Source organism: Carassius carassius, chromosome 28 (genome assembly GCF_963082965.1).
Source record: "Carassius carassius chromosome 28, fCarCar2.1, whole genome shotgun sequence".
In the NCBI taxonomy this organism is placed as follows: domain Eukaryota; kingdom Metazoa; phylum Chordata; class Actinopteri; order Cypriniformes; family Cyprinidae; genus Carassius; species Carassius carassius.
This window is the reverse complement of record NC_081782.1, coordinates 11,313,177-11,337,234: the sequence shown is the minus strand read 5'-3', so window position 1 is coordinate 11,337,234 and position 24,058 is coordinate 11,313,177. Positions and strand designations below refer to the sequence as shown.

Here is a 24,058-nt window from a genome sequence, read left to right as displayed (position 1 = left end):
TATGTGTAGACGCTAAAGTGAAGTGGTTTCAATTTGGCTTAGTGTCTGCTCAGCTTCTCTTACTGTCATTGTACAGTCAAGGTCAACCATCAACACAAATCTCATCAGAAACCAATGTTCTCTCTTTGCCCTTGCACATTTTCTACTTTAGTTTGTCTGTTGTTCCCAAACAAATAAACTCACATTTGGCCCTTTTATACATTCTTTTCTGATTGGTCTATAGACAATTATGCATGATAAGTGTTTGTATATTGAAAGCTGTGTGGTAATTGGGTTCAGGTCGTGATGATCTTGTGATAATAGCCAAATGCCAATCCTTTCTAAATGAACACATGGGGCAAAATGTGAATTCATATAAGACTGAATTGAAAAATAAATAGTGAGGACTTTTATTTTGTATTTTGCAGCTAATCAAGTTACGGTATTTTTCTGTTACATGAACAAGAATTAGAATTAGTTGATTAAATTACTGAAATGCAAAGAAACAATTAGTAAGAAGTATAATATTTCAAGAACATGACAGCAAGGAATATCCCGTGCATATTTACAGGAATATTCGACTTTACGCAGAACCTCCAGACATTATTTTCAGAATACAGGATTGACATTAATCAGAAATATGTTAACGTGGTCAGTGTTAGTTTGCTGCAACTTGCAGCTGTTGTATTCCTATTTTACAAGTCTTTATTTATTTTGAGCTTGTAACCTTGTAACTTCACAATACCTCTGCTGGCACGGAGGGAGAACAAATATGTCCTGACAACTTTCAGTTCAGTTTAATTATTGAGCAAGTGAAGAGACACAGTGTCTCCAGTAGATTCACTCATCAAGTAAATGCACACAGACACAGACTAACAGTGGGAAATGGCATGATCAAGAAGATAATAAATCCATAACTGATTTACCGTAAGGTAAAAAACAGTCATGTTCTCATCATCACATCCAGTCAGCTCTAATTAGGAGAAACAGAGCATAATCAAATTGTAATGATAACTGTCCATTACAGGAAGCTAAGACAGACATATTTAGCACTCTAGTCACACAATTCTAGTCATAAATCCTTTGTTAAGTGTTATTTGGTGAGGGCATCATATGTAATTTCCCATGAAAACTAGCAGATTAATTGCACAAAGATGTGTAAATAAAAAATAACATTTAACTGCAGACGAAAGATGTTACTTCATGAGAACCAGTCATGTGTTAACATAATGCACACTCAAGAACAGACCTCAAATAACCTTTTCCTCTGTCAACTTTTACAATCAAAGTGGGTAAAATAATAGTAATTTTGGTGAAGTCCAGTCAGCAAAGCACATGTCTCAATGTGGATGAAAGTTAGCTGGTTAAATCTGGTACAGTGCAGTAACGTTTATGTTAAATATTATATATGGTCCCTTTCCAAATAAATAAATAAAACTAAAACTAAACTAAGACAGTGCCGAGAACTTGTGAATAGAAATGTCCATGGAGGTACACAACAGTTTCCATTTTAAATTTTAAAAAGGAAAAGGGCCCCATTCCCATATGGAGGTTATAAATACATACATTTGTATCCCACAGCAAAATAAAAAAATAAAAAACATCATGAATACATAAGTAAAATAAAGCAGTAAGCATTAACTGAACAAAATAAAATGTATAATACAACACTCGAATGATAACTGATCTTAAAAAAAATAAGAAATGTAAAAAAAAAGTAAAAAACAAAATGGAGATTTTTGGAACATCCTTGTACAGTTTTTTTTAATTATATATAATAAGGTGCCTATAGTTTGTACTTAAAGTATATTGCTGTAAATTGGTAACTGTATTGTGTATTATATAGATTTTACATTAGGATTTTACAGTATAATTGTGCTGTTTATGTAAAATTATAGTGTTCTTTTTTTTAACCACAATATGTAACTTAGTTAATATGTCTTACTAGGCTATAGTTAGCATTTCATTATTATTATATTTTTTTTAAATAACTAACATTTTAATTAAATATGGAAAGCATTCGTAACTATAACCCAAACGTCAATATGTGCGGATTATTGCAAAGTGAATTTATACAACAAAACCTGAATATTATTAAATTATGCATCAAATTCAATAACGCAATAAAAATCGTATATCATCGTCGTAATCATTATTGCCATTTAACATAAGATGCTATAGGAAAATAAATCATATTATAGCCTATTCCATATACTTTTGAAATAAACGTAAGTTCATCAGTCGCCCATTTTAAAAGCAAAGTCAGAGCAGAAGAAGGTCATTCGCACTGCTGTGCTGTGTTGGGACGGTCTGCATAGTGCATTAGAAACAGCTGGAACAGCTTCTTTCAATTCAATCTAATTGAATCCGGCGAAGCAGTCTGTCCGTGTAAACTATCCGTGAAGGCACGAGCCGTTTGTCTTCGTGACGTTGTTGTGACCATCTGGGGTCCAGAAGAACACATAATAGATGGCTAAGAAGAAAGCTGCGACTGAAACACACAGAAAGTAAGCGATGCCCATCGCCACTTTCACCCAGATCTTCGTGGCTCTGTTGGCGTGTTTCACCCTCTGGTCTCCGGGATAACTCGGTCTCCGCTCCGCTCCTCCGTTTGTCCTGACGGTGCTGACGGGTTTGTCTCCTCTCATTCTGAGATGACGGATATGTCTGATACTTCCAGCGGTCGGTGTGTGTTTAGAGAGGTCTGCTGCGAATCCCGATTCAGATGACTAGATTCCTGCGCTTCTGATAAGAGAGTGTCCCTGCACCATCAGCGTGTTTCTCATGCTTCAGAGATGCACACTAGTTTTAAATTGAACGATGGGCGGAGTTTGACGTTCTCCACCATTGGTGGGTCTCACCTCTTATGGAACATATTCTTCTATATTATGCAAAGACTTTTTGCAGATATTAGGATTCGGCATTACATTATTATTCAGATAAAATGTAATTAGGAAATTTATCAGACTTGGAAAAAACAGTTTTGTAAAGAAAATTATTAAAAGGCAGAACTAGCTTTAAATTACATTTTATTTTTATACTGACAACTAAAATAAATTAGTAAAATGAACTGTCTTTTAGATGTACAAATGTTTCAATAAGTTACTATGGTTAGAAGTTTTAAAAGGAAAACAGTTTTAAAGAGTGCTTCAGTAAAACTTGCTTAAAGGGATAGTTCACCTAAAAATGAAAATTCTGTCATTAATTACTCACCCTCATGTCGCACCTAACCCATAAGTCCTTTGTTTATATTCGGAACACAAATTAAGATATTTTTGATGAAATCTGAAAGCTTTCTAGCCCTGCATAGATAGCGATGCAACGTGTAAGGCCCAGAAAGATAGTAGACTAAAGGACATCATTATAATAGTCCATGTTTCATCAGTGGTTCGACCGTAATTTTATGAAGCTACAGGAATACTTTTTGTGCACAAAGAAAACAAAAATAACTTTATTCAACAATTTCTTCTCTTTCATGTTAGTCTCGAGAGTACCTCGATGCCTGCACTGCACCTTGTTTACAAGCAGAAGACGACGCACACTGTACATAAGTCTTTGTAAACATGCCTGAAGACTTTTGACAGAGGATGACTTGCAATATTTTGCACAGCTTTACTTATTTGAACCAGAGTATACGCTGAACTGAGACATTTTAAAATAATGTAAATATACTGTGAAGTTTTGTTAAGCAATCAATTACTATATGCAAAGAAAATTAATAAAATATTCACGTTTTTTATGTAAAAAGTATGTATTATCTTATAGGTTATGAATCATCAGTGCTAACACATTAATTTGTATACATTTTTTTTAATCAGTATACCAGTAACATTAAAAACTGCTTATTGGAAGAAACAGTGCATGATTACCCTGGTCTTACAACAACATCCTGAGCCAAATATCAAATAATACATAAGGCAAGGATGTCATTTATTTGATATGAGAGCTTACAAAGTACACAAACTGATGCACTGCCTGCTTACTGTTTACACTTCATAATACGGTGATAAAAGCAACCAAGAGATATCTCCAGTAAGCTTAAAAAAAGAAAAAAGAATTGCATGTAGTCTTAGAAGAAAACTTTGAAGGAAAATCCTACAAACACTTCAGTATCATGCTACGTGCACTTCTGAAAAGCCAAACCAAACCTCCTACATGAGGCAAACCAAATTATATATAAATTTTCTACCCAAATAGGAAGACATTTCATCTGCAAGGAGATGTAGTTAGTACAATAAATCATAAATGTCATGATTCTTTCTGCTCCGTGAACTCAAAATAAACAGGGATACACAATGCACATGTGAAGAGAGAGCAAGCACTCACACTGGAATGTCGGTCAGTCTAAAAAACATATACATATTGCAAGTTTTCAAGCTCCTGCTCAATTCATTCTAATTCAGGAACACACAAATATACCTTGGATAAATGCATAAGATTACTAAAACATGATGCATGAACAAAACATTACAAAAATGGTCAATAAACCAATATTAGATTTGATAGCAATAAGGTACACAATCTCTGCTGCCCCAATGGTCTAGTTTTCCTCATTCAAACTCTTTACAATTACCATGATTTTATCTTTGGTCAGTGAGCACATAATTTCAAGGGCACCAATCATTTATAACAAAATTGAAATCCACAGCTCGTCTTTATGGATATAATATTAAAATATCAATTTCAAAAGTAAAAAAAAAAAAAAAGTAATGCCCTAGTTTAAAAAAAAATTGCAAAAAGTTAAGCATGCCTGTCTTAGAAATAAACACATCTAAATAGGTTCCTTATTGACTGTCAAAGCTAAATTTGAGCTCAGATATCATATATCCGAGTGCTGTTGTGCCTAAAACATAGTGTCCTTATGATCTTGGGTGATTTAAACTACTGTGGGGAACTGACACTTCCACCGCTCCATTGTAAAAAAAAATATATATAAATTCTTATGGTTCGAGTATAACATGCTTTACAGATTAATCCCAGGGTAAATGTAAGAAAAGAACAGCAGCTTAGCTCCACAACAGCATAGAGTCCCAACCAATGAGGAATAATTAAACAATATAGCGAGATGAAGCATTGAAAAGGATCCAAAGGTGCCTCCTCAACCCCTTTAATTTACAGTCAACAGTCGTCCATTACACCTCATGTCTTCTCTTTCCTCCGCTTACCTCCTATTCCAGTTTGTGAAGCACCGAGTTCACCTGCATTTAGTCCTCAGCCTGTTAACATATATAAAGCAGTCAGAATGAAAAGATCAACATGAAAACACCCAGTATGAGTGATGAAATAAACTGTAAACCACCATTGCTTTGTTTAACAAAAACAGCAAAAAACACGTACTGTTTCATAGTAGTGTCTCCTAATGTGAAACGCGAAGACAAAAAGTACATTTGATTTTCGCAGGGTTTCATTACTGCTTTGATATGATAGTCAACTGCAGTTTCCACATTAAAGCATTTTTAGCAATAAAAATAGTTTCCTCCTGGTAAACAGGCTAAACGTAGCAGAGTAATCAAATTAAAGGAAATTCAAGAATCTTGTTATTGAGCCATTAGAGCTTATGTTTAATATTTCCAATGGACAATGGAAATCGGAACGAGGGAACTGGCAAGAAATTACATCCACTCATTAGTTGCTAATGAGCAGTTAGTCGCATAATAAACTGTTATGATGTAATGGTAATAAGCAGGAGCAGGTGGAGAAGGGTTGGGCCTTTGGCAATGGAGTGGATACGACGTCAAACATTCACGAAACAAAGGAAGGGAAAGGGAGACATTCAAAAGTAACAAGCAGCACAACATTTATTCGCCATTCCAGCATTATGCCAAATGTCAACAGTATAAACTACAAATTCATCACTTGTATAAGTAAAAATACAACGACAGAATACTTTGTACAGAATAAGGTGCAGTCACATCAGTGATATTTCGGCAAAATTACACAGGAACTAAAGGTCCATTGTCTGTTGTCAACAGTGAAGTGATGTATGATGAAACACGCACACTAAAGCTATTTTCTTAAATCAAATCAAGCAGCATGCTTTGGTCAACATGGCAAATTTGCATGACCAACTTAAACCCACTGTGCAATTTGTGGGGAAATACTTTGCCTTCAAATTAAATTCCAGATTGCACGGATTCCTACTGAAATTACTGGATTTGCCTGTGAAAATTTGCTGAACGGTGAATGTGACTGCACCTTAAAAGGGCAATAAAAAAGGGAGAGAATTCAAATTTCAGACTTTAGAAAAAAACTAAATGATGAGGATAAAGGCCACCAATTTCATTTTTCTTTTTATAATGTTTGGCTAGGCTTGTATTTAGTTTAGATTTTCCTTTGCTTTGTAACCGAATGAGACACTGGGTTCCCATTTCTTGTAATCAAAGAATTTCTATAACATTTCCAGTTGTTCAGTGGATAAGAAATCTTAAAAATAATTGTACTGATATTACAGTGGCTTATTTAAGCCACCATATACCCATCCAAACACATCACGTGACAAATCTTTTATTCAAAATTTGTAATAAGACTTATAAGACTTTTGTAATAAGACTTAAGATTACGGACACATTTCCATGATTTTTTACATTTCCTAATATTTCAAGGTTTTCTAAAACTGCAGGAACCCTGATCATTTCAGAGGACCTTTTTTTTTAGTCTATGTGAATAAACAATGGGTTTTATTTGCAAAAACTACCCTCATTATGTTTCAGCTATGTATCAGCTATGTTTCCATCCAAAGATGCGAATTTGACTTATGCACAAAACTGGAACAAAACATTTGCAAATAAAGCACCGTTTCCATCCAATGAGTCAAAGAGAATAAAATCATCACTTCCTGATAAACTGGCACTAAATATCAATCAGAAAAATAGGGGAAGCCATAAATATAATAATTTTCAAATATGCTAAATAACTTGCGCCTCAAAGCAAGCAGACAAAACAATAAATGTTGTCATTGCTTTCGGAGGTGGATGCCTGCTGTTTGGGAACGCAGTCGTGTAAGATGATTATACAGACTTTCTTTGATGAAAGACTTTGCTCAGACATTTAAAAAATGTTTCAGATGCTGTGGAATGAGATCGGTCTGCAGGTTAGTCAAGCTATCTTGTCCAATCATGCAAATTCACACAACTTTTTTGATGTGCATTGTGAAATTTATTTGGTAAATGTGTTCCATTATAGTTTATGCAAATTTTTTAGTGGATAAAACGTTTATACTACTCAATTGTGCGCATAAGTTTTTTTTATGCACATTTTTTTAATTTATGCACATCTTAGCATTTCCATCCAGTGTTTTTTCATGCGATATTATAAAAGGCAGATAAAAATAGCTGGATGGAAACATAGCTATCTGAACTCTGGTGTACATTCATTCTGTGTGGCTTGATAAACATTTCATACATGATGAAGATTAAAATGACATGAAATCTAATAAGATGCCATACAGTCTCAGGAACCACATTAGGTTTACCCTGTGTAATTCATCTCTGGAAGCTACTGTGGGAGAAAAGCCAAACAGCTTTCCCCTAAATGATAATGATCCTAAACAGCATTTAAATGGGATCCTGTTGGGATGATGTTATAGATCACGTTCAGTGACGTTTGCGGTCCACACATTCACACATATACATGCTTTAGCAAAATGGAACATGCATGAAAGGGTGAAAAGCCAAAACCCATATCCAAACATGTCATCCAGGGAAAGGTGTGAAATCAAAGAGGTGCATAAACGACAATGAGGGGGGTCCAGGAGCACAGTAAACGTGGGATATTAGTTGTGCTGGAGGAGGTGTGCAAGGTTCACAGTGGAGAATGACAGCCAGTGTGAAGCTGCAGACAGAAGCAGTCAGTCCCAGAGGAGGGGAGGACTGTCATAGCCTGAGGAGCTGTATTTCCATTTGTCAAAGCCGATAGAGACAAGCCCGATAGCAGACGCCATCTCATGCCATGAGACAGATGGACACGGGAACATAAAGGAGACATGAGTAGTGTAGCGAACAGGGAGGGAGAGACAAAGAGACCAGAAAGACTGAAGTGCGTGGAGAAAAGGGGAAGACGTTGGTTAGTTGTTAGAAGTCAGCTGAAGTAAGGGACCTCTTTCGAAAAGCCACAGTCTCAAAGCTGGTAATAAGAACAGCACCTGAGGACGGCTGATCTGAAGAATCCACTGCCATATCCTCCACAACCTTCGTTTCAGGCTGACTCTGATCCAGCTCTACAATAGGGGCGTCGCTTTCCTCTGAATAAGAGGATAAACAGGATATGCAGGAGAGTACAATTAATGGTTCATTTGGAGGAAACAATAAATCAAACTTTGTGTATTAATGGATTGTTTTGACTTACTGCTCAGGTTGGCGCTGTCTGGGGTGGGCGCCACTACGGGATCTTCTGTGTCATGGCTGCTCGAGGTGGTTGTGTCGGCAGATTCAGCTGGTACAGGCTCCTTTAGCGTTTCACAGGAAGCTGACACCACCACTAAATGTGAAAAGACAATTAAGATTCAATACTAAGATACCAAAGTTTTTCATCTAATATTTATATAACACACTTGCACAAATACATCACACATGCATGGAACTGACTGCCCTACTAAAAGGCTCCACTAGGTGGCAACACTAACAGTTGGGTTGTTGCTTGCAAAAACTAGTAGAAGTAGTAAGAATCAGAAAATGTAATCAAAATCAACGGAAGCTTAAGTATAATGGTGTGTGCACACCAATAATTGAAGTATTCACATAGCCTTAGCACTCTAGATTACTCGTGGGACTTTTGTTGTGTCACTCACATGAATAAAGACATCATGTAATGCTCTCCTCCATATTATGATACAACCGGACATGAAAATAAGCTCTTCTGTAATTGGCTTACACAACAATGCATCATGCGAATTTTCCAGGGGAGTTCTCTCGTATCGTGCGTAATCGTATCGTGCGTAATCGCATCGCTTGACGTGCATTCCCGTTTATAAGTGTCTTTGCATTGACTTTGTATGTAACATACTTACGCAAATAATTAATTTCGCATTTGGTGTGCACAGGCCATAAATTTAAATGCTAGAATGCTTCACCATGTGTGAGATGTAATGGCAGATGGGAAATGAAGCACACTCCAGACCTTGCTAAGTGTCATAAAAGCACCGCTAAAAAGAGAAACTGTGAAGTACTAAATAAAGACCATAATTATTCCACCTGCAGATGTAATTTCTTTGCTTTCTGGTTCTTCTGGCTGGCTGGGGGTGGTTGTCATGTTATGTTCAGCCAGGTTGCTCTTGGGTTGAGCTGGACTGCTTTCAGTGCTGCTGGGCCTCAGAGGGCTCTCACCCAGACTGCTCTTGGGAGAAAGCATCTCCATTTCTTCACCCCAGTCTGATACTGGCTGGTGGCTGTCCAGTGGGGAGAAAGGGCTGAGGGGTTTAGGTCCCTCTGGTGTACGGAGCGTCTCCTGTGGGGAAGGGATGTGGACTTTGGGTCTTGGGGTACGTTGTCCTTTTGGGCTGGGAGTAGAAGGTGCAGGAGATATAGGGGTCTTTTCTGTTGGTTTAGCATCTTTTGAGTCTTCCCCGCCATCTGCTTTTTCATCCTCTTCCACATCTTCCTCTTCACCATCACTAGCATCCTCCCACTCATCATCATCCACTTCAGCAAGGCCTTCTTCATCAGTCTTCTGCACAGCAGGAGAAGGAAAGGAACAATTGAAACACAGACTAATTAAAAGCAACCTTCATTAATAAGGCTCTTCAAAAGAACTCTTATTACCATGTTACTCAGTACCTAATAAGTATTTTCAGGCCACTTACCTTGACTGACAACGGAGCCTTGAGGTTGTCATCCTTGTTCTCATCTTCCTTCTCTTTGACCTTCTCTTCATCCTTCTCCTTCTCTTGCTCCTCCTTTCTTCCTTTCTCCTCTTCATTTTCTCCTTCCCACCGGTTATCATGCATGCTTTAGGAAGAAAGTATAGAATGTCATCTAGAATGTCTAGAATGATAATTTCTCAACCTTTAATGCCACCTTCTCCAAATAGCAGGTTCCACCTGGTATTAAGATGTGTTTTTGTGGTCTGAATCTGAGAAATACATAACCACATTGTAGTGGATACGATGTCCGCCCTGAGTACAGAGCACCACCTACTCGCTGCCCGCTCAATGAACATGTGATCGTTCTGAGACACAATGTGAGAACACACCAAAATAAGTGATTTAAATGTTGTTTTGTACCAAACACACAAATGCACTCCTTACACTTTTCATTTGCTTCCTTTCCTTCTAACGCCAGTAACATATGTCATCTCTTTCAGATGCAATTGAAATGTATGTTAAAGGCCATCTTTCAATTTAACTGTATAACTTAATTTATACGGAATCTTGTATGAAAATGTTAATTTAAAAAGAAATACATAAGAATACATATGTTTTACAACACCCACGGGCAGAAATTAAGAAAAAAAGTGTACCTATTCTAAGCTATGCTCCAAGAAACCGCCTTTTCCCAGAGAACGCGTCATATGACGTAACGACAGGCAAACATAGGCGCTGCCGCCCTGGTTCTCAGTGTGGGTTTAGGTCATGGGTGCCCAACCCTGCTCCTGGCGATCGACTGTCCTGCAAAGTTTAGCTCCAATCCTAATCAAACACACCTGCCTTTAATTTTTAAGTGAGCCTGAAGACCTTAATTAGTTGCTTCAGGTGTGTTTGATTAGGATTGGAGCTGAACTTAGCAGGACAGTCGATCGCCAGGAGTAGTGTTGAGCACCCCGGGTTTACGCTGTCTGAGAGGTGGTAACAAAAGAGAGTTTGTCGTTATCGTTATTATAGTAGGTTTTTGTAACAATGACTGTATTTACATGAACAGCATATTCCTAATTAGCAATTTCTAAATTTCAAGATAAACTATGTTGTGCAGAAATGCACAGCATTTCCATCCCTATCCAGACTAGCTGACCGTCACAGATGTAAGCTATAGCCTACAGCATTCATTTAAAATCTGGGATCTAAATTAAACACTTTAAGACACGTGTTGCTGGCATAGATGGTGACGATCTACATGGATGCTTGAAAAACAACAAAGTCGACTGCAATATTTCTAAATATGATTTATTAAAGATACTGCAATGTGATAAACATGTAGACAACGTTAGCCACAATTAGATATAGCCTGTGGTCACTCCACCGATTCTCCTCACACCGATTCTCTTCTCTCCTCTGTCCATATACCCTTCCCCTCAACTCTGCCTGACCCCTCTCTCGCCTAGGCGGCTCATAATTATACGGCAATGGCCCATCGTAAGAGTTGACATTTACCCCTACTGCAACCTCTTCACTGCCTGACTCCATTATGAAGAGATCATATTTACCGGCCGTTGCGTCACTTCCGATCAGAGCATTTTTCACCACGGAAGTAATTTTACTCACAATTTCTTTTAAAAAACTTTTTAATGCACATTTATGATTAGTTTCTTCACACAAATCGAGTTCCTACACTATTTATCTACACGTTCATTCACAGGGATCTTCAACTTGAAAGATGGGCTTTAATACCAGGTAGAAATAATAATCCGACTTCTTGTGACCAGATCACATAAAATGCACCTTGCTACCAGGCGGAAACTGGACCAAGGTTTAGACAACACAACTTAAGCCTAGTGGCTACAATAGATGTTCCGATACCGTTTTTCTCTTCCCGATACCAATTCCGATACCTGGGCTCAGGGTGTCGGCCGATACAGAGTACTGATCCGATACCTGGGTGTGTATCTGTATATACAGCTGTATATACTACTAGCCCTGTGTAAATTGCTAGAATTATTTTATGGTGTGCTTCAGACTTATCCCTTGATAAAACATGAACAAATACATAGTGAACTACTGTATTTATTACAGTATTATATTATCTGACATGAATTTGACAGTAATATTATTTATTTTCTTAGGCGAAAAAGAACTTCAAATGCAGCCAAAAATCTAACACCGCAAACTAAAAAAGGTATTTTAGTTTTACAATATAACTGTATAAAAACTGCAACAAATAAGTCTAGTAATATAAAAAAATCTATATTAATCAGATAATCTCTTTACAACAAAAGTAAAAAACAAGCAACCGTCTAGGCATAATTATTATTAATAGAGACGTATTATTACTACATAGAGACGTAGCTAAATCTACTGTAGGCTACAACAGTAGCTTAATATATTGTCAATTTACTCGCCATGAAGATCTTTGAGTGTCTGTGTTTATGATATGACAGTTTTCTCAAATGAAACGGTAAATTCTCATGAAGTGACGGTTTATGCGTTCGTGTCCTCATATAGTGACACACGGCAGAGACTACAAAACAGCGAGCTCCCGCGCATCTGCGCCCGTCTCCCACAGAGATGTACAATTTGCAGGAGTAATATTTAAATAGTATTTTGCAGTTTAATATTCACAGACACTAGTATATATTTGGCTACAGTATGGAGCCCTGCGCTTAGACTAACACGGAAGCGAATGAACGCAGCTGCGGGTAACGAATATACTCGGGAGTCGGTAACTTACTACCGGTACTACAGAGACGCTGGTATCATCACATTTTTTAATTTTCAGCACCGTCTTGGTAGTGAAGTGCCAGTACTTGTGGCATCCCTAGTCGCCGTTTTACTGTCTGGTTGGTCCAGTCTGAAATACTGCTAAACAGCGGACATACTGCTAACCACTGATCAATAATATAGAAGCGGCTTCACTGTCTGTTGGCAGTTTAGAACGCGATGAGCGATCCAGTCATATATAGATCAGTGCTGCTAACACGTTTTCATTTCTTCTTCGCTGCTCTAAACAGGGGTTGCTTGTGGCAACACAGCACAACTTCCTGTGTTTGCAATGCATTCTGAGCAGCGAAGAAGAACCGTGCAGTGGTTAGGCAAAGCTAGCGGTCATAACTAGGTCTTGAAAATGGTATCGGATCGGTATATGGGTTCATGTACTTGCCGATGCCAGAATTTGTTGTGGTATCGGTGATGAACTCTCAAACTCTAATGGGGCCATCCCAAATGGTGCACCTATGGGTCACCTGCCTGCAAAATGGTCTAGTTAAGCCATAATAAGAACTCTAGGACACTAATGGCCCTTCAGGATCAGTCTGGACAACCCCTGCTCTAGAAGCAATGCTGGTGTGGATAATTTTCACTGTGCAAATGACTATTGCATACCTGTAGCTTTTGCCTTGACCGCGACCCCTCCCTCGTCCACGGCTTCCTTGTCTGGGTTTGCCCTGTCCCAAGAAGTCCCCAATGGTTGGTGCCTTAGGTGGCCTCTTGTTGTCTTCTGCATAAGAGAGATTACAGCAATATTTATCTTTGAAGGGTGATGTGGGGCTGAGCAAGACCTTGGAAAACAATTCTGTGTCTGAAATCTGTGGTGGATTAGAGATGACCCTGGGCTCAAAGTAACAGATGGCCCCCTGTCATTCTGATGGATTGCCCCTCTATGCATCACTCTTCAGGATGAGAGGAAGGGAACGGATGAGAAAGACATGCAAATGTGCCCTTGATTTGACAGAACTGTGATGAGACTTGACTTTGTGAGGTAGATACTGGGTTTGTGAAGCACTCAAAGCCAAGACGTCAGCAAATAAGCACGTGTCAAAAGCTGCAAGACTTTCTTTGATGCAAAAGAGGTACTTAGGTTTGTTATGAGTGACAGCTTTTGAAAAACAATATTTTAGAGAAAAACGTAATGTAAAAATCACAATGTTAAGGAAAGAGTGATGTTAGTTAGAGGATTGTGCCTTAGCTGGGGAATGTCGTTTGAGTATAAGCCAATTGGAAGTATGCTAAAATCCTGAACATAACACAACACTTCTCATAGTGCAGATCTTAAAATGATAACATTGTTTTTGTAATTGTTAATGTAATTCATAAATTACATTATTGTACAAAATAAAGCAGAAATAAATGTTAAATAATAAACATTAACAAAGCTAATAGAACATTATAAAAAAATATATATATATATATAAAGCTTAATATAAATTTTTAGTTTTTGATATTGGGACGAGTTAAAAATGAAATCAGTTGCCTTTAAAGGAAACTACAGTCGTGGCCAAAAGTTTTGAGAATTACATAAATATTAGCTTTCAAAAAGTTTGCTGCTAAACTGCTTTTAGATCTTTGTTTCAGTTGTTTCAGTGATGTACTGAAATATAATTACAAGCACTTCATATGTTTCAAAGGCTTTTATCGACAATTACATGACATTTATGCAAAGAGTCAGTATTTGCAGTGTTGGCCCTTCTTTTTCAGGACCTCTGCAATTCGACTGGGCATGCTCTCAATCAACTTCTAGGCCTAATCCTGACTGATAGCAACCCATTCTTACATAATCACTTCTTGGAGTTTGTCAGAATTAGTGGGTTTTTGTTTGTCCACCCGCCTCTTGAGGATTGACCACAAGTTCTCAATGGGATTAAGATCTGGGGAGTTTCCAGGCCATGGACCCAAAATTTCAACATTCTGGTCCCCGAGCCACTTAGTTATCACTTTTGCCTTATGGCACGGTGCTCCATCGTGCTGGAAAATGCATTGTTCTTCACCAAACTATTGCTGGAAGAAGTTGCTGTTGGAGGGTGTTTTGGTACCATTCTTTATTCATGGCTGGGTTTTTGGGCAGAATTGTGAGTGAGCCCACTCCCTTGGATGAGAAGCAACCCCACACATGAATGGTGTCAGGATGCTTTACTGTAGGCATGACACAGGACTGATGGTAACGCTCACCTTTTCTTCTCCGGACAAGCCTTTTTCCAGATGCCCCAAACAATCGGAAAGGGGCTTCATCGGAGAATATGACTTTGCCCCAGTCCTCAGCAGTCCATTCACTATACTTTCTGCAGAAGATCAATCTGTCCCTGATGTTTTTTTTGGAGAGAAGTGGCTTCTTTGCTGCCCTTCTTGACACCAGGCCATCTTCCAAAAGTCTTCGCCTCACTGTGCGTGCAGATGCGCTCACACCTGCCTGCTGCCATTCCTGAGCAAGCTCTGCACTGGTGGCACTCCGATCCCGCAGCTGAATCCTCTTTAGGAGACGATCCTGGCGCTTGCTGGACTTTCTTGGAGGCCCTGAAGCCTTCTTTACAAGGATTGAACCTCTTTCCTTGAAGTTCTTGATGATCCTATAAATTGTTGATTTAGGTGCAATCTTAGTAGCCACAATATCCTTGCCTGTGAAGCCATTTTTATGCAACGCAATGATGGCTGCACGCGTTTCTTTGCAGGTCACCATGGTTAACAATGGAAGAACAATGTTTTCAAGCATCACCCTCCTTTTAACATGTCAAGTCTGCCATTCTAACCCAATCAGCCTGACATAATCATCTCCAGCCTTGTGCTCGTCAACATTCTCACCTGAGTTAACAAGACGATTACTGAAATGATCTCAGCAGGTCCTTTAATGACAGCAATGAAATGCAGTGGAAAGGTTTTTTTGGGATTAAGTTAATTTTCGTGGCAAAGAAGGACTATGCAATTCATCTGATCACTCTTCATAAAATTCTGGAGTATATGCAAATTGCTATTATAAAAACTTAAGCAGCAACTTTTCCAATTTCCAATATTTATGTAATTCTCAAAACTTTTGGCCACGACTGTACATACCTTAAAGCATCTCCTATCTATTATTTGCAAAAAGACCTTTTTTTCTACACTATTTAAGATTTTCTTAAAATCTATGAATAATTGCGACAATTTAATTCTTTTTTGATCCACAAATACCTTGGCGGAAAATTATGGTGATGCTAAAAGAACATTAAGATGAAGAATGTTTTACAGACTTATTTACCACTAATTAGCCTAAACTAAAGTGTCCAGAAGCCTGTTGCACAAAACCCGGGTGCCAAGGTAAGTTTTTGTTTAGTTTGAGCAATCTCTGAGATTCCGGCTCAAGAAGGATTTAGATTTTTTCTTTTAAGAGCATGTTCAACTAGTTACATGCAACAGGCCACAGAAATATTTTTCTTTGTTTACACCAAGTCCAAAATTTTTGTATGCATTTTTTCATATTCATCATCCTTTCCTATCAAAATGCTATTTCTATATGGATGCGAATATCGAACCTGATCCGATTTTTTTTTTTTTAATGGCAAATGAAAGTTTCAAAGGCAGTGTGTAAACGTGATTGACAAAAGGTGAGGTTGTATTTCATTTTTTAAAAGATCATTTAAGTCAAGAATGCAAGGAGTTGCCGGGTGCATATTTTCTGCAAAATGACCGGGAAGCAAGTTTGAAATAATGGCTGGGCAACTGGCAGAAAGCAATGATGAGGAAATGTTATCTCAGCTATCCAGCGACATGCATTTTAGACAATAGATAATCCAATCAGACACACACTCCCCACTGTATCTTATTATGGAGGAGTGGAAAGCAATTAGAAAATATCAGCGCAGTAACAGCTGTTGGCTTGCACTCAGACTAGGGCCAATGTGAAGCAGGGCAAAGAGACAATCACCACACACACACACACACACACACACACACACACACACACACACACACACACACACACACACACACACACACACACAGACAGACACAGTCCCATGCCTTATGCTGACCTGAAGGTCCACTGCGTTGCTGTACATGGGCATTGCGCCCCCTAGCTGCTGAGAAACCACAGCACAAAGCATCACCAAAGAGCCACAAACACAAGTTTCACAAAGCAGAAGTGTAATAAATATGTACCTGTAACTACTCTATGCTTTTATTGGAGTATTATAGTCTATTGGCTGGCTGTATAAAGTAGAAGAAACTGTAAAATTGTGGGGTGACATTCATGTTTTGTGTAGAACGGGTGTCAGGTGGTCAATGTGATGGGTTTGGAAGTATTTGTATGTGATTTACCTCTCCTGTTGCTTTGTTCTTGTGTGCCCTCTCCAGCCACAGCTGATTCCTCCTTGAACCTGTGAAAATGCCACAGGGTCACTGGTCATCTCATTCTCACCCTGTCAGCATGAATTACTCCTAGACACTGAGTATTTATCTGCCTCTCTTTTAAACACTCGGACAGAAGCAAAATTCTTACAGCTGAAGTTAAAAAGGGATAATTCAACTCAAAATAAAAATCCGGTCAACATTTGTCATTCATGATATTGTTCTGATGAACAAAAAAAGAGAAATGTACTGGGCTCTCTTTGCCATATAGTGAATGTGCAGAAGCTATGTCTACTTTTGTGTTCTACAGAAGAAATTAAGTCATATGGGATTTGAACCAAATGAGGGTGAGCAAAATGACAGAATTACATTTTTTAATGAAATAGCCCTTTAAGGATTCCATAGCTATATGGCATAATCTTGCCACAATAGTGACCATTTATATCTTTGATACTCACATTGTATCTGTTTTCTGGGCATCCCACTCTCGTCTCCACTGGCCAGTGGCATTACGGTGACGAGCCAGTCGTTCTTCGTCAATCTGCTCTCGCTCCTTTTTCCAGTTGAGATACTCGGCTCTCTCTCGACCAGTCATGGACAGAGTCATATCCACTGAGCCTTTACCGCTTGGCCTACGATTCTGTTATGAGATTCAAAAGAGAGAAAGAAAGTTTGAAAGTATTAATAATATGTGAGTTTCTACCATTACACTACCATTGAAAGGTGTGGGGTTGGTATGATTTTAACACTAAAATCAGCCAAATTCTGAAATATTCTGAAACAATTTAAAATCCTTGAGAAATCATTTTATTGTGCTGATTTGGTGCTTAAAACATTTCTTAACATTAATAATGTTTAACACAGTTCTGCTTTTTGTGGAATTTTTTTTTTAGAATTATTTGAAAAATTAAATAAAAGAAGTCAATCTGCTTAGTACCGTCCATTCTTTCTCAACCTCTGCACCAGTCTTCACATTGTCAAAGTCAACACCACCCCAATTGCGCACATGTCGTCGGCTTCCCTCCTTGCGGTCAATTTCTGGTATGGGCCCACTACGCCGTGGGTCATCAAGGAAGTTTCTGATGGGTTTCTTCTCTCCATCAGCCTGCAAAAAAATTAATTTCAAGTGTGTATGTGCGCATACATCACATTGGAACTGGAATGATATAATAAAAAGAGAAAGTTGGGTTGACCAAAACATACCCTTTGACCTCTCTCATATTCAGCAATCTTTTCCATTTCTTCATTCATCTTCTCTATGTTCTGTCTTCTTTTTTCCTCCCACTCCTGAGAAATTGGAAATCAGTTATGATGCTAGTGTTTAAAAAGTAAATCTGCGTTGCAGTTACAAAGATCTAAAACATAAAAAAAAATATTAAGAATACTTCCTGCCATTGCTTGCGAAATTCCTACTATTTATTTAAACACCACATTTGTTCTACCCACAAAAATGACAGGAGTACTTGAATTGTCCAATCTATAAAGACTGTGTCTGTTCCCCGAATAGGGAGGTTAAATTTTTTTAATACAGGATCTAGAAAAACCTGATTGTGATTAAACTGGAAAAATAGCTGTTACCTGTAGCAGAAGAACCGCTTATCAATATTAACAACTCAACCTTATCTTTAGGTCACTCCCCAAAACTATTCAAGCTGGTGGTTATTCAGCCTCTTATTAAGAAACCACAACTAGATCCTAGTGAACTGGTAAATTACAGACCCATTTCAAATCTTCCATTTATGTCTAAAATTTCTAAAAGAGTCGTGTCTGCTTAATTGTGCTCCTTCCTGCAAAAAAATTATATCCATGAAGAATTTCATAGCACAGAGCTAAACTTGTTAAAATTACAAATGACTTGCTTCTTGCGTCAGATCAAGGCTGCATCTCATTGCTAGTTTTACTTGATCTTAATACTGCGTTCGACACATATATCATGACATACTCATAGATCGATTACAAAACTATACCGGTATTCAAAGGCAGGTGGTTTTACGTTGCAAGATGGTTTAGATCCCACCTTTCTGATTGCTATCACTTTGTCTATTTAAACGGGTAATCATCTCAATTAAATCCAGTAAAGTGAAGTGCCACAAGGATCTGTCCTAGGCCCTCTGCTATTTTCAATATACTTGTTGCCCCTTTGAAATGTTATTAGAAAATACAGGATTAGTTTCCATTGTACAGTAATGCTGATGATACTCAACTACAGTATATATTTCAATAAGACCAGATGAAACTTCTAAATTATCTAAGCTAACAGAGTGTGTTAAAAACTTAAAAGACTGGATGACCAATAATTTTCTCCTATTAAATTTGTATAAGACAAATTTTGTATAAATTTTGCATAATACTTATTGGACCAAAAACAATACACAGAATCTCTTGGATTACAATTTGCATCTAGACTGATGTACTGTTACTTCCTCTACAGTTAAAAATTGGGGTGTTATATTAGACAACAACTTGTCTTTTGAAAATCATATTAACCATGTTACAAAAACAGCATTCTTTTATCTTAGAAACACTGCCAAGTTACGGAACATGCTACCTGTTTCTTGATGCAGAAAAGCTAGTTCATGCATTCATGACCTCTAGACTGGACTACTGTAATGCGCTGCTAGGTACTTGCCCTGCATCTTCAATAAACAAGCTACAGGTAGTCCAAAATGCAGCAGCTAGGGTCCTTACAAGGTCAAGAAAATATGATCATATTACCCCAATTTTACATTCTCTGCTCTTGCTACCTATTAGGTTCCGTATCAGTTACAAAAAATTTACTACTTACATTTAAGGCCCTAAATGGTTTAGCTCCTGTGTACCTAACTAGTCTTCTACCACGATACAATCCATCCTGCTCCATAAGTTGCAAAACTCTGGACTTTTGGTAGTACCTAGGATAGCAAAGTCCACTAAAGGAAGTAGAGCTTTTTCACATTTGACTCCCAAACTCTGGAATAGCCTTCCTGATAAAGTTCGGGGTTCAGACATACTCTCTTTGTTTAAATCTAGATTAAAGACACATCTCTTTACCCAAGCATTCACATAATGCATCTCATAACCTTGTACTTCAGCTACATCTGATCAAATGCACATTTTCATTATTTTGCTTGGGTTGAACACATTTTTTATTTTATTTTGCTTAGCTGGAACAGAAGCTATGCAAATTTTTCTCTATTAACTTCTCTGTAACTAGGAATTACACAAGCTTCAGTCTGGACCCAGTCCTTACAAAGACCTGAGATGACCGAATACCTGAGAACAGATGATGCCAAGTTTGCCAACCCTCCAGAGGACCTCGGATGATGCCAACCCTCAGAGAACATACAAAACTGCCAAATTTTGCATTACTTGATTTTAACCGTACATTTCTGCAATATGGACATCAACTTGAGATAGTCACCACTGATAAGCTATTACAAAATAAAATGTAGAAACTAAAATTTTCTGTAAAGCTGCTATGCAACAATTTGCATTGTGAAAAGCGCTATACAAATACACTTGAATTGAATGTTTTGTCTTACAATGATACAACAGGCTTGAAGAAGCACTGCTGTGTGCAAATAACTCATTTTGCAGACAGCGATAAAGTGGGACTTGTGTTTTTTCTTTCCATACGTTTTGTGTCAAACACACCTACAAATGACTTTGTAAGTAAATGAATGTACCACAACTATATTCTACAATATCTGAATTACAAAATGATTAATAAAGGCTACTGGTGACTGTCAATATTGACCTTTGATTTCCTGTCCGGGCCTGATCCTCCTTGAGATCCACCTCTTCCTCCCCTCCGCCCTCCTCTAGAGGAGCGTTCACTTCGAGCTGGACCCTCTCCACCTTCATCATCCTGAGGCTGCCTTTCTGACCATGTTTCGACTTTGTTTGAACGCGGCTCTCTTCTTCCACCGCGGTGGCCACCTCTGCTCATCCGACCCGATCCGGTTCTGTGGGGGGGGCTCTCACCATGAAGCTGACCAGACTCTTCTTCTTCTGGGCCCTGGTCACCACGATGAGCAGCTGGTTTCCTGTCATTCACAACACGCTTTTCCTAGAAAGGCAATATGAAGTTTAAGAGGTTCTTAGTCCAAGAGTAAAAATTGATGTCATTCTGTTCCCAAGGCAACATTTCCAGTTTCTATTTTTGAGTTCAAGACAAGTATATGTTTTTCTTCATATAAATCAACAAGAAACATCTTTAATATTTTTGGTTAATAATAACAACACTACATTAGACATGTTACCATACCTACTTTTATTTTATTTTTTTAAACTGGAAATCACATTCTTTAAAGGGCAATGCCCATCTGTCTAGTTCAACAAGTATATTTGAAGAAAATGCCCTCACTTTGCAGTTACTAAAAGGCATGACCTTTACAGACCACGATAGGACGGTCTATCAAAGCAGCGCGGGCCATCTGTGATCCACTGAAACTCTACAGGTATTGATTAAAAATGCTCTACAGCTTGTCTCATCCTTCCCCAGGTGGGAAATTAAAATCTTCAGAGCTGTGAGGAATGGGAGTGCTAATTAACTTCTACATGCTCTTGTTCTTTATAGGAGCTGATGCAAATCATTAGCGGTCTGAGATGATTCAAAATCAAACTTGAGTTAAGATCTATAGTATATAGTTATTAATATTAAATATTTACATTTACAGCAAGAGCAAAAAGTATCTAACAAACTATGGACTATGTCTGTGAAGTCAAATATAACCGTTCTTTGTAGGGGTGTGGAATATGTATTGTCTATGATAACATTACTGGCAGTTTTATTCATATTTCAATATTTTAGATCTCATAGCATTATGTGTGTGATTACAATTGCACTGTAGATGCATTATACCACCTCTGAGCTGCATTAAACAGTCTGAGAAAGTATATCGAAATGCCACCTCTGCATTGCAAACAAGGATTTTGTTGACACTGATTTTATTTACATGGTAACAGCCCTATAGCGTCTTATTATTCTAATGGAATTTATCAATTAAATATAAGAATGTGACAAAAGATGATGCACACTGCACACATTTAATAAGGTTAGGGGGAAACAATATCTTATGAAGCTAAAAATGACCCTGTAAAACAGTTCAACCTGCATTTCTAAAGGGTTTCTGCACAAGACAGACCACTCCTGATATTTAAGACATTCCATTTTTTTTTGCAGGACCAATTATGATCGTGCCATATAATGGTATATTATGGTAAAATGCCATTCCATGAAAATATTCTCCCATCTGTCTTTACCCCAGCAAGTTTGGACAAGTCAACTGCCACTGTGAAGTTTTCCTTTTCCGTCTTTCTCCGTTCAGACTCAGGCTCATGAGGGCGGTGTTTGCGAGTTGTCGTCACAGCGATCCCCTCCTGTTCAGCCTTTTTCTTATCTTCCTGTATTTCCTGGTGACACAAGAGAAGACAAGCAAGCTGAATGAATTAATAAAACTGACCAAGATAAAAGCCTTGAATTTGATCATTCCAAGGACTGAATACCTGTACAATGAATAATACTTCAAGTAAAATTAAATAATCACTAGCGGTACACCAAATAAACAAACTGGCAGAGTGGCAGTATTGGATCAGATTACAGCACTCAATTTCACCTGATATCTCTTGACCAAAGCTTCATTCTTCTTCCGTAGAGCTTCAATTCTTTTATCCAGCTCTGCGTCTTTCTCCTCCTTAGTCTTTAGATCCACCACAGCAGACTGACCAAGACAGAAATAGAGAGACAGGTGAAAAAAAGAAAACATATTATACTAGTTTTAACACATTTTGAATTTTAGACCAAATCTAACCTCTTGGTCTGTGAACAATTTGACTAGGAATGCTAAATGATAATATTTAACATAAAATTAAACACAATTACCCATAAAAGGTATCTGAAATGTAAATATAAAAATATATATATATATCTGGACCCCCCAGTTTTTTAATCTTGACATGAAACAGAATGATGATAGCAAGCCTCACCATAGCTGGAAGCCTGTCCTAAAGCAAAAGGTGGAGAGCTGAAGAAATCCCTGAACCTAAACGAGAAGACACAAGAATGCAATGAGAGCAAAAACATTTTTCCTCCTCAGTGTAATTGCATGCTTGATCATGCGACCAGAACTATTTAAATAACACAATAGGAGAGGTTGTCATTATCATAAACCCGTCTTATGAACACAGACTATATAAAGCCCTGCATAAGCGTATTAGTGAGAACACAACACTATGAACAAGAGAGCCGAGCGTTTGAATACATTGACAGACCGTGTTTCCAATAAATGATGTCTCTGAAACGAGTGTGAGGACTACTAACGTTACTATGTATCAATTTCATCAAAGCTGCCGCCAAGAGTCTTTGAGCCCGATTCATGAGACGAGCTCACGTAGCTTTTTGATTTGTTACGTGAAACAAAAAGGCAGTTCAAATAAAATATAGACATTCAATGAATGTCTGTGGAATATAGACAACTAAAACAATGTTTCAAAGCTTAACTGGTTTACCTCTGGCAAGTGCAGCGCCCCTAAATGTGGCTTGTAAGGTGCACTCGATCAACGGAGACCGACTACCACTCAATCTACTTCCGTTGACAACAGCTTCCACTTCCGGAATGGTTGTGAGCGTCAGTAGGGGGGATTTTAAAATAAAAGTCATTTAGTTTGTGATTTGACCATTTGCCACACATAGCTTGGACGTTAAAAGAGAAAACAATTAAAAAACAAAACCAAAAGAAAGGGTATAATTAAGTCAATCAATCTACACTTTCATAGACTTACTAATAAAAATCTCAAAAATACTTAACAAAATAACATCAGATCATGGTGCATTATATCTTTTAGGCTTAAAGCACCATCTGCTGGACACCGCTTTACATGTAAGAATTCTATGTGATCTATCTGCCTGTCTGATCTAGGGAGAATCCACTAAAATTACTGCACCTCACAGTTCACAATAAGCTGTCTGGGTGTCTTCCTTGAGTTTTAAAGATTTACAACTATAGGAAACTGCTTTTGAGACAAATAAGCACAAGGTCAAAGACTCTTTCAATGCTGTACCTTGAAATAAAATGTTTGGATTGCATGCATGTCTTGTACAAAGCATGGCTTGTACAAAATATACAATTATATAGATTTTGCATAATAACATTTTCTAGTAACCTAGTCATGTAAAAATCTAAAGCATGCCTTATATTTAAATGT

At 37.9% G+C, this 24,058-nt stretch overlaps 1 protein-coding gene and 1 long non-coding RNA gene across 4 annotated transcripts; both read right to left on the bottom strand.

Annotated features, from left to right (window-relative positions):
• Positions 1-760: 760 nt before the first annotated feature.
• Positions 761-1,697, bottom strand: LOC132108412 (uncharacterized). Its single transcript, XR_009424441.1, has 2 exons — positions 1,477-1,697; positions 761-1,427 (listed from the first exon to the last, which is right to left on the bottom strand). It is a non-coding gene; the product is annotated as an uncharacterized LOC132108412 (long non-coding RNA).
• Positions 1,698-4,884: 3,187 nt separating this feature from the next.
• Positions 4,885-23,512, bottom strand: ccdc9 (coiled-coil domain containing 9). 3 transcript variants are annotated; one of them, XM_059514293.1, is made up of 16 exons: positions 23,363-23,512; positions 22,841-22,896; positions 22,471-22,575; positions 22,118-22,267; positions 20,610-20,921; positions 18,077-18,160; positions 17,811-17,978; positions 17,332-17,513; positions 16,844-16,902; positions 16,558-16,605; positions 13,163-13,277; positions 9,776-9,920; positions 9,168-9,642; positions 8,323-8,454; positions 8,120-8,218; positions 4,885-5,195 (listed from the first exon to the last, which is right to left on the bottom strand). In XM_059514293.1, the coding sequence occupies exons 2-16, from the start codon at positions 22,841-22,843 to the stop codon at positions 5,191-5,193; spliced, it is 2,082 nt and encodes a 693-aa protein (XP_059370276.1). In that variant the 5' UTR covers positions 22,844-22,896; positions 23,363-23,512; the 3' UTR covers positions 4,885-5,190. The 3 variants fall into 3 exon arrangements, with proteins under 3 accessions (XP_059370276.1, XP_059370277.1, XP_059370278.1); XM_059514294.1 differs by having other exon boundaries at positions 16,558-16,602; XM_059514295.1 differs by lacking the exon at positions 16,558-16,605 and having other exon boundaries at positions 23,363-23,511.
• Between the last annotated feature and the right edge of the window lie 546 nt (positions 23,513-24,058).

What these genes read in the sequence shown, in the direction of transcription:
- ccdc9 (XM_059514293.1), bottom strand. An exon ending in GCCCGGACAGGAAATCAAAG is followed by an intron (nt 18,161 to 20,609) that starts GTCAATATTGAC and finishes CCAATTTCTCAG; the next exon opens with GAGTGGGAGGAAAAAAGAAG. An exon ending in AGGCTCCGTTGTCAGTCAAG is followed by an intron (nt 9,643 to 9,775) that starts GTAAGTGGCCTG and finishes CCTGCTGTGCAG; the next exon opens with AAGACTGATGAAGAAGGCCT.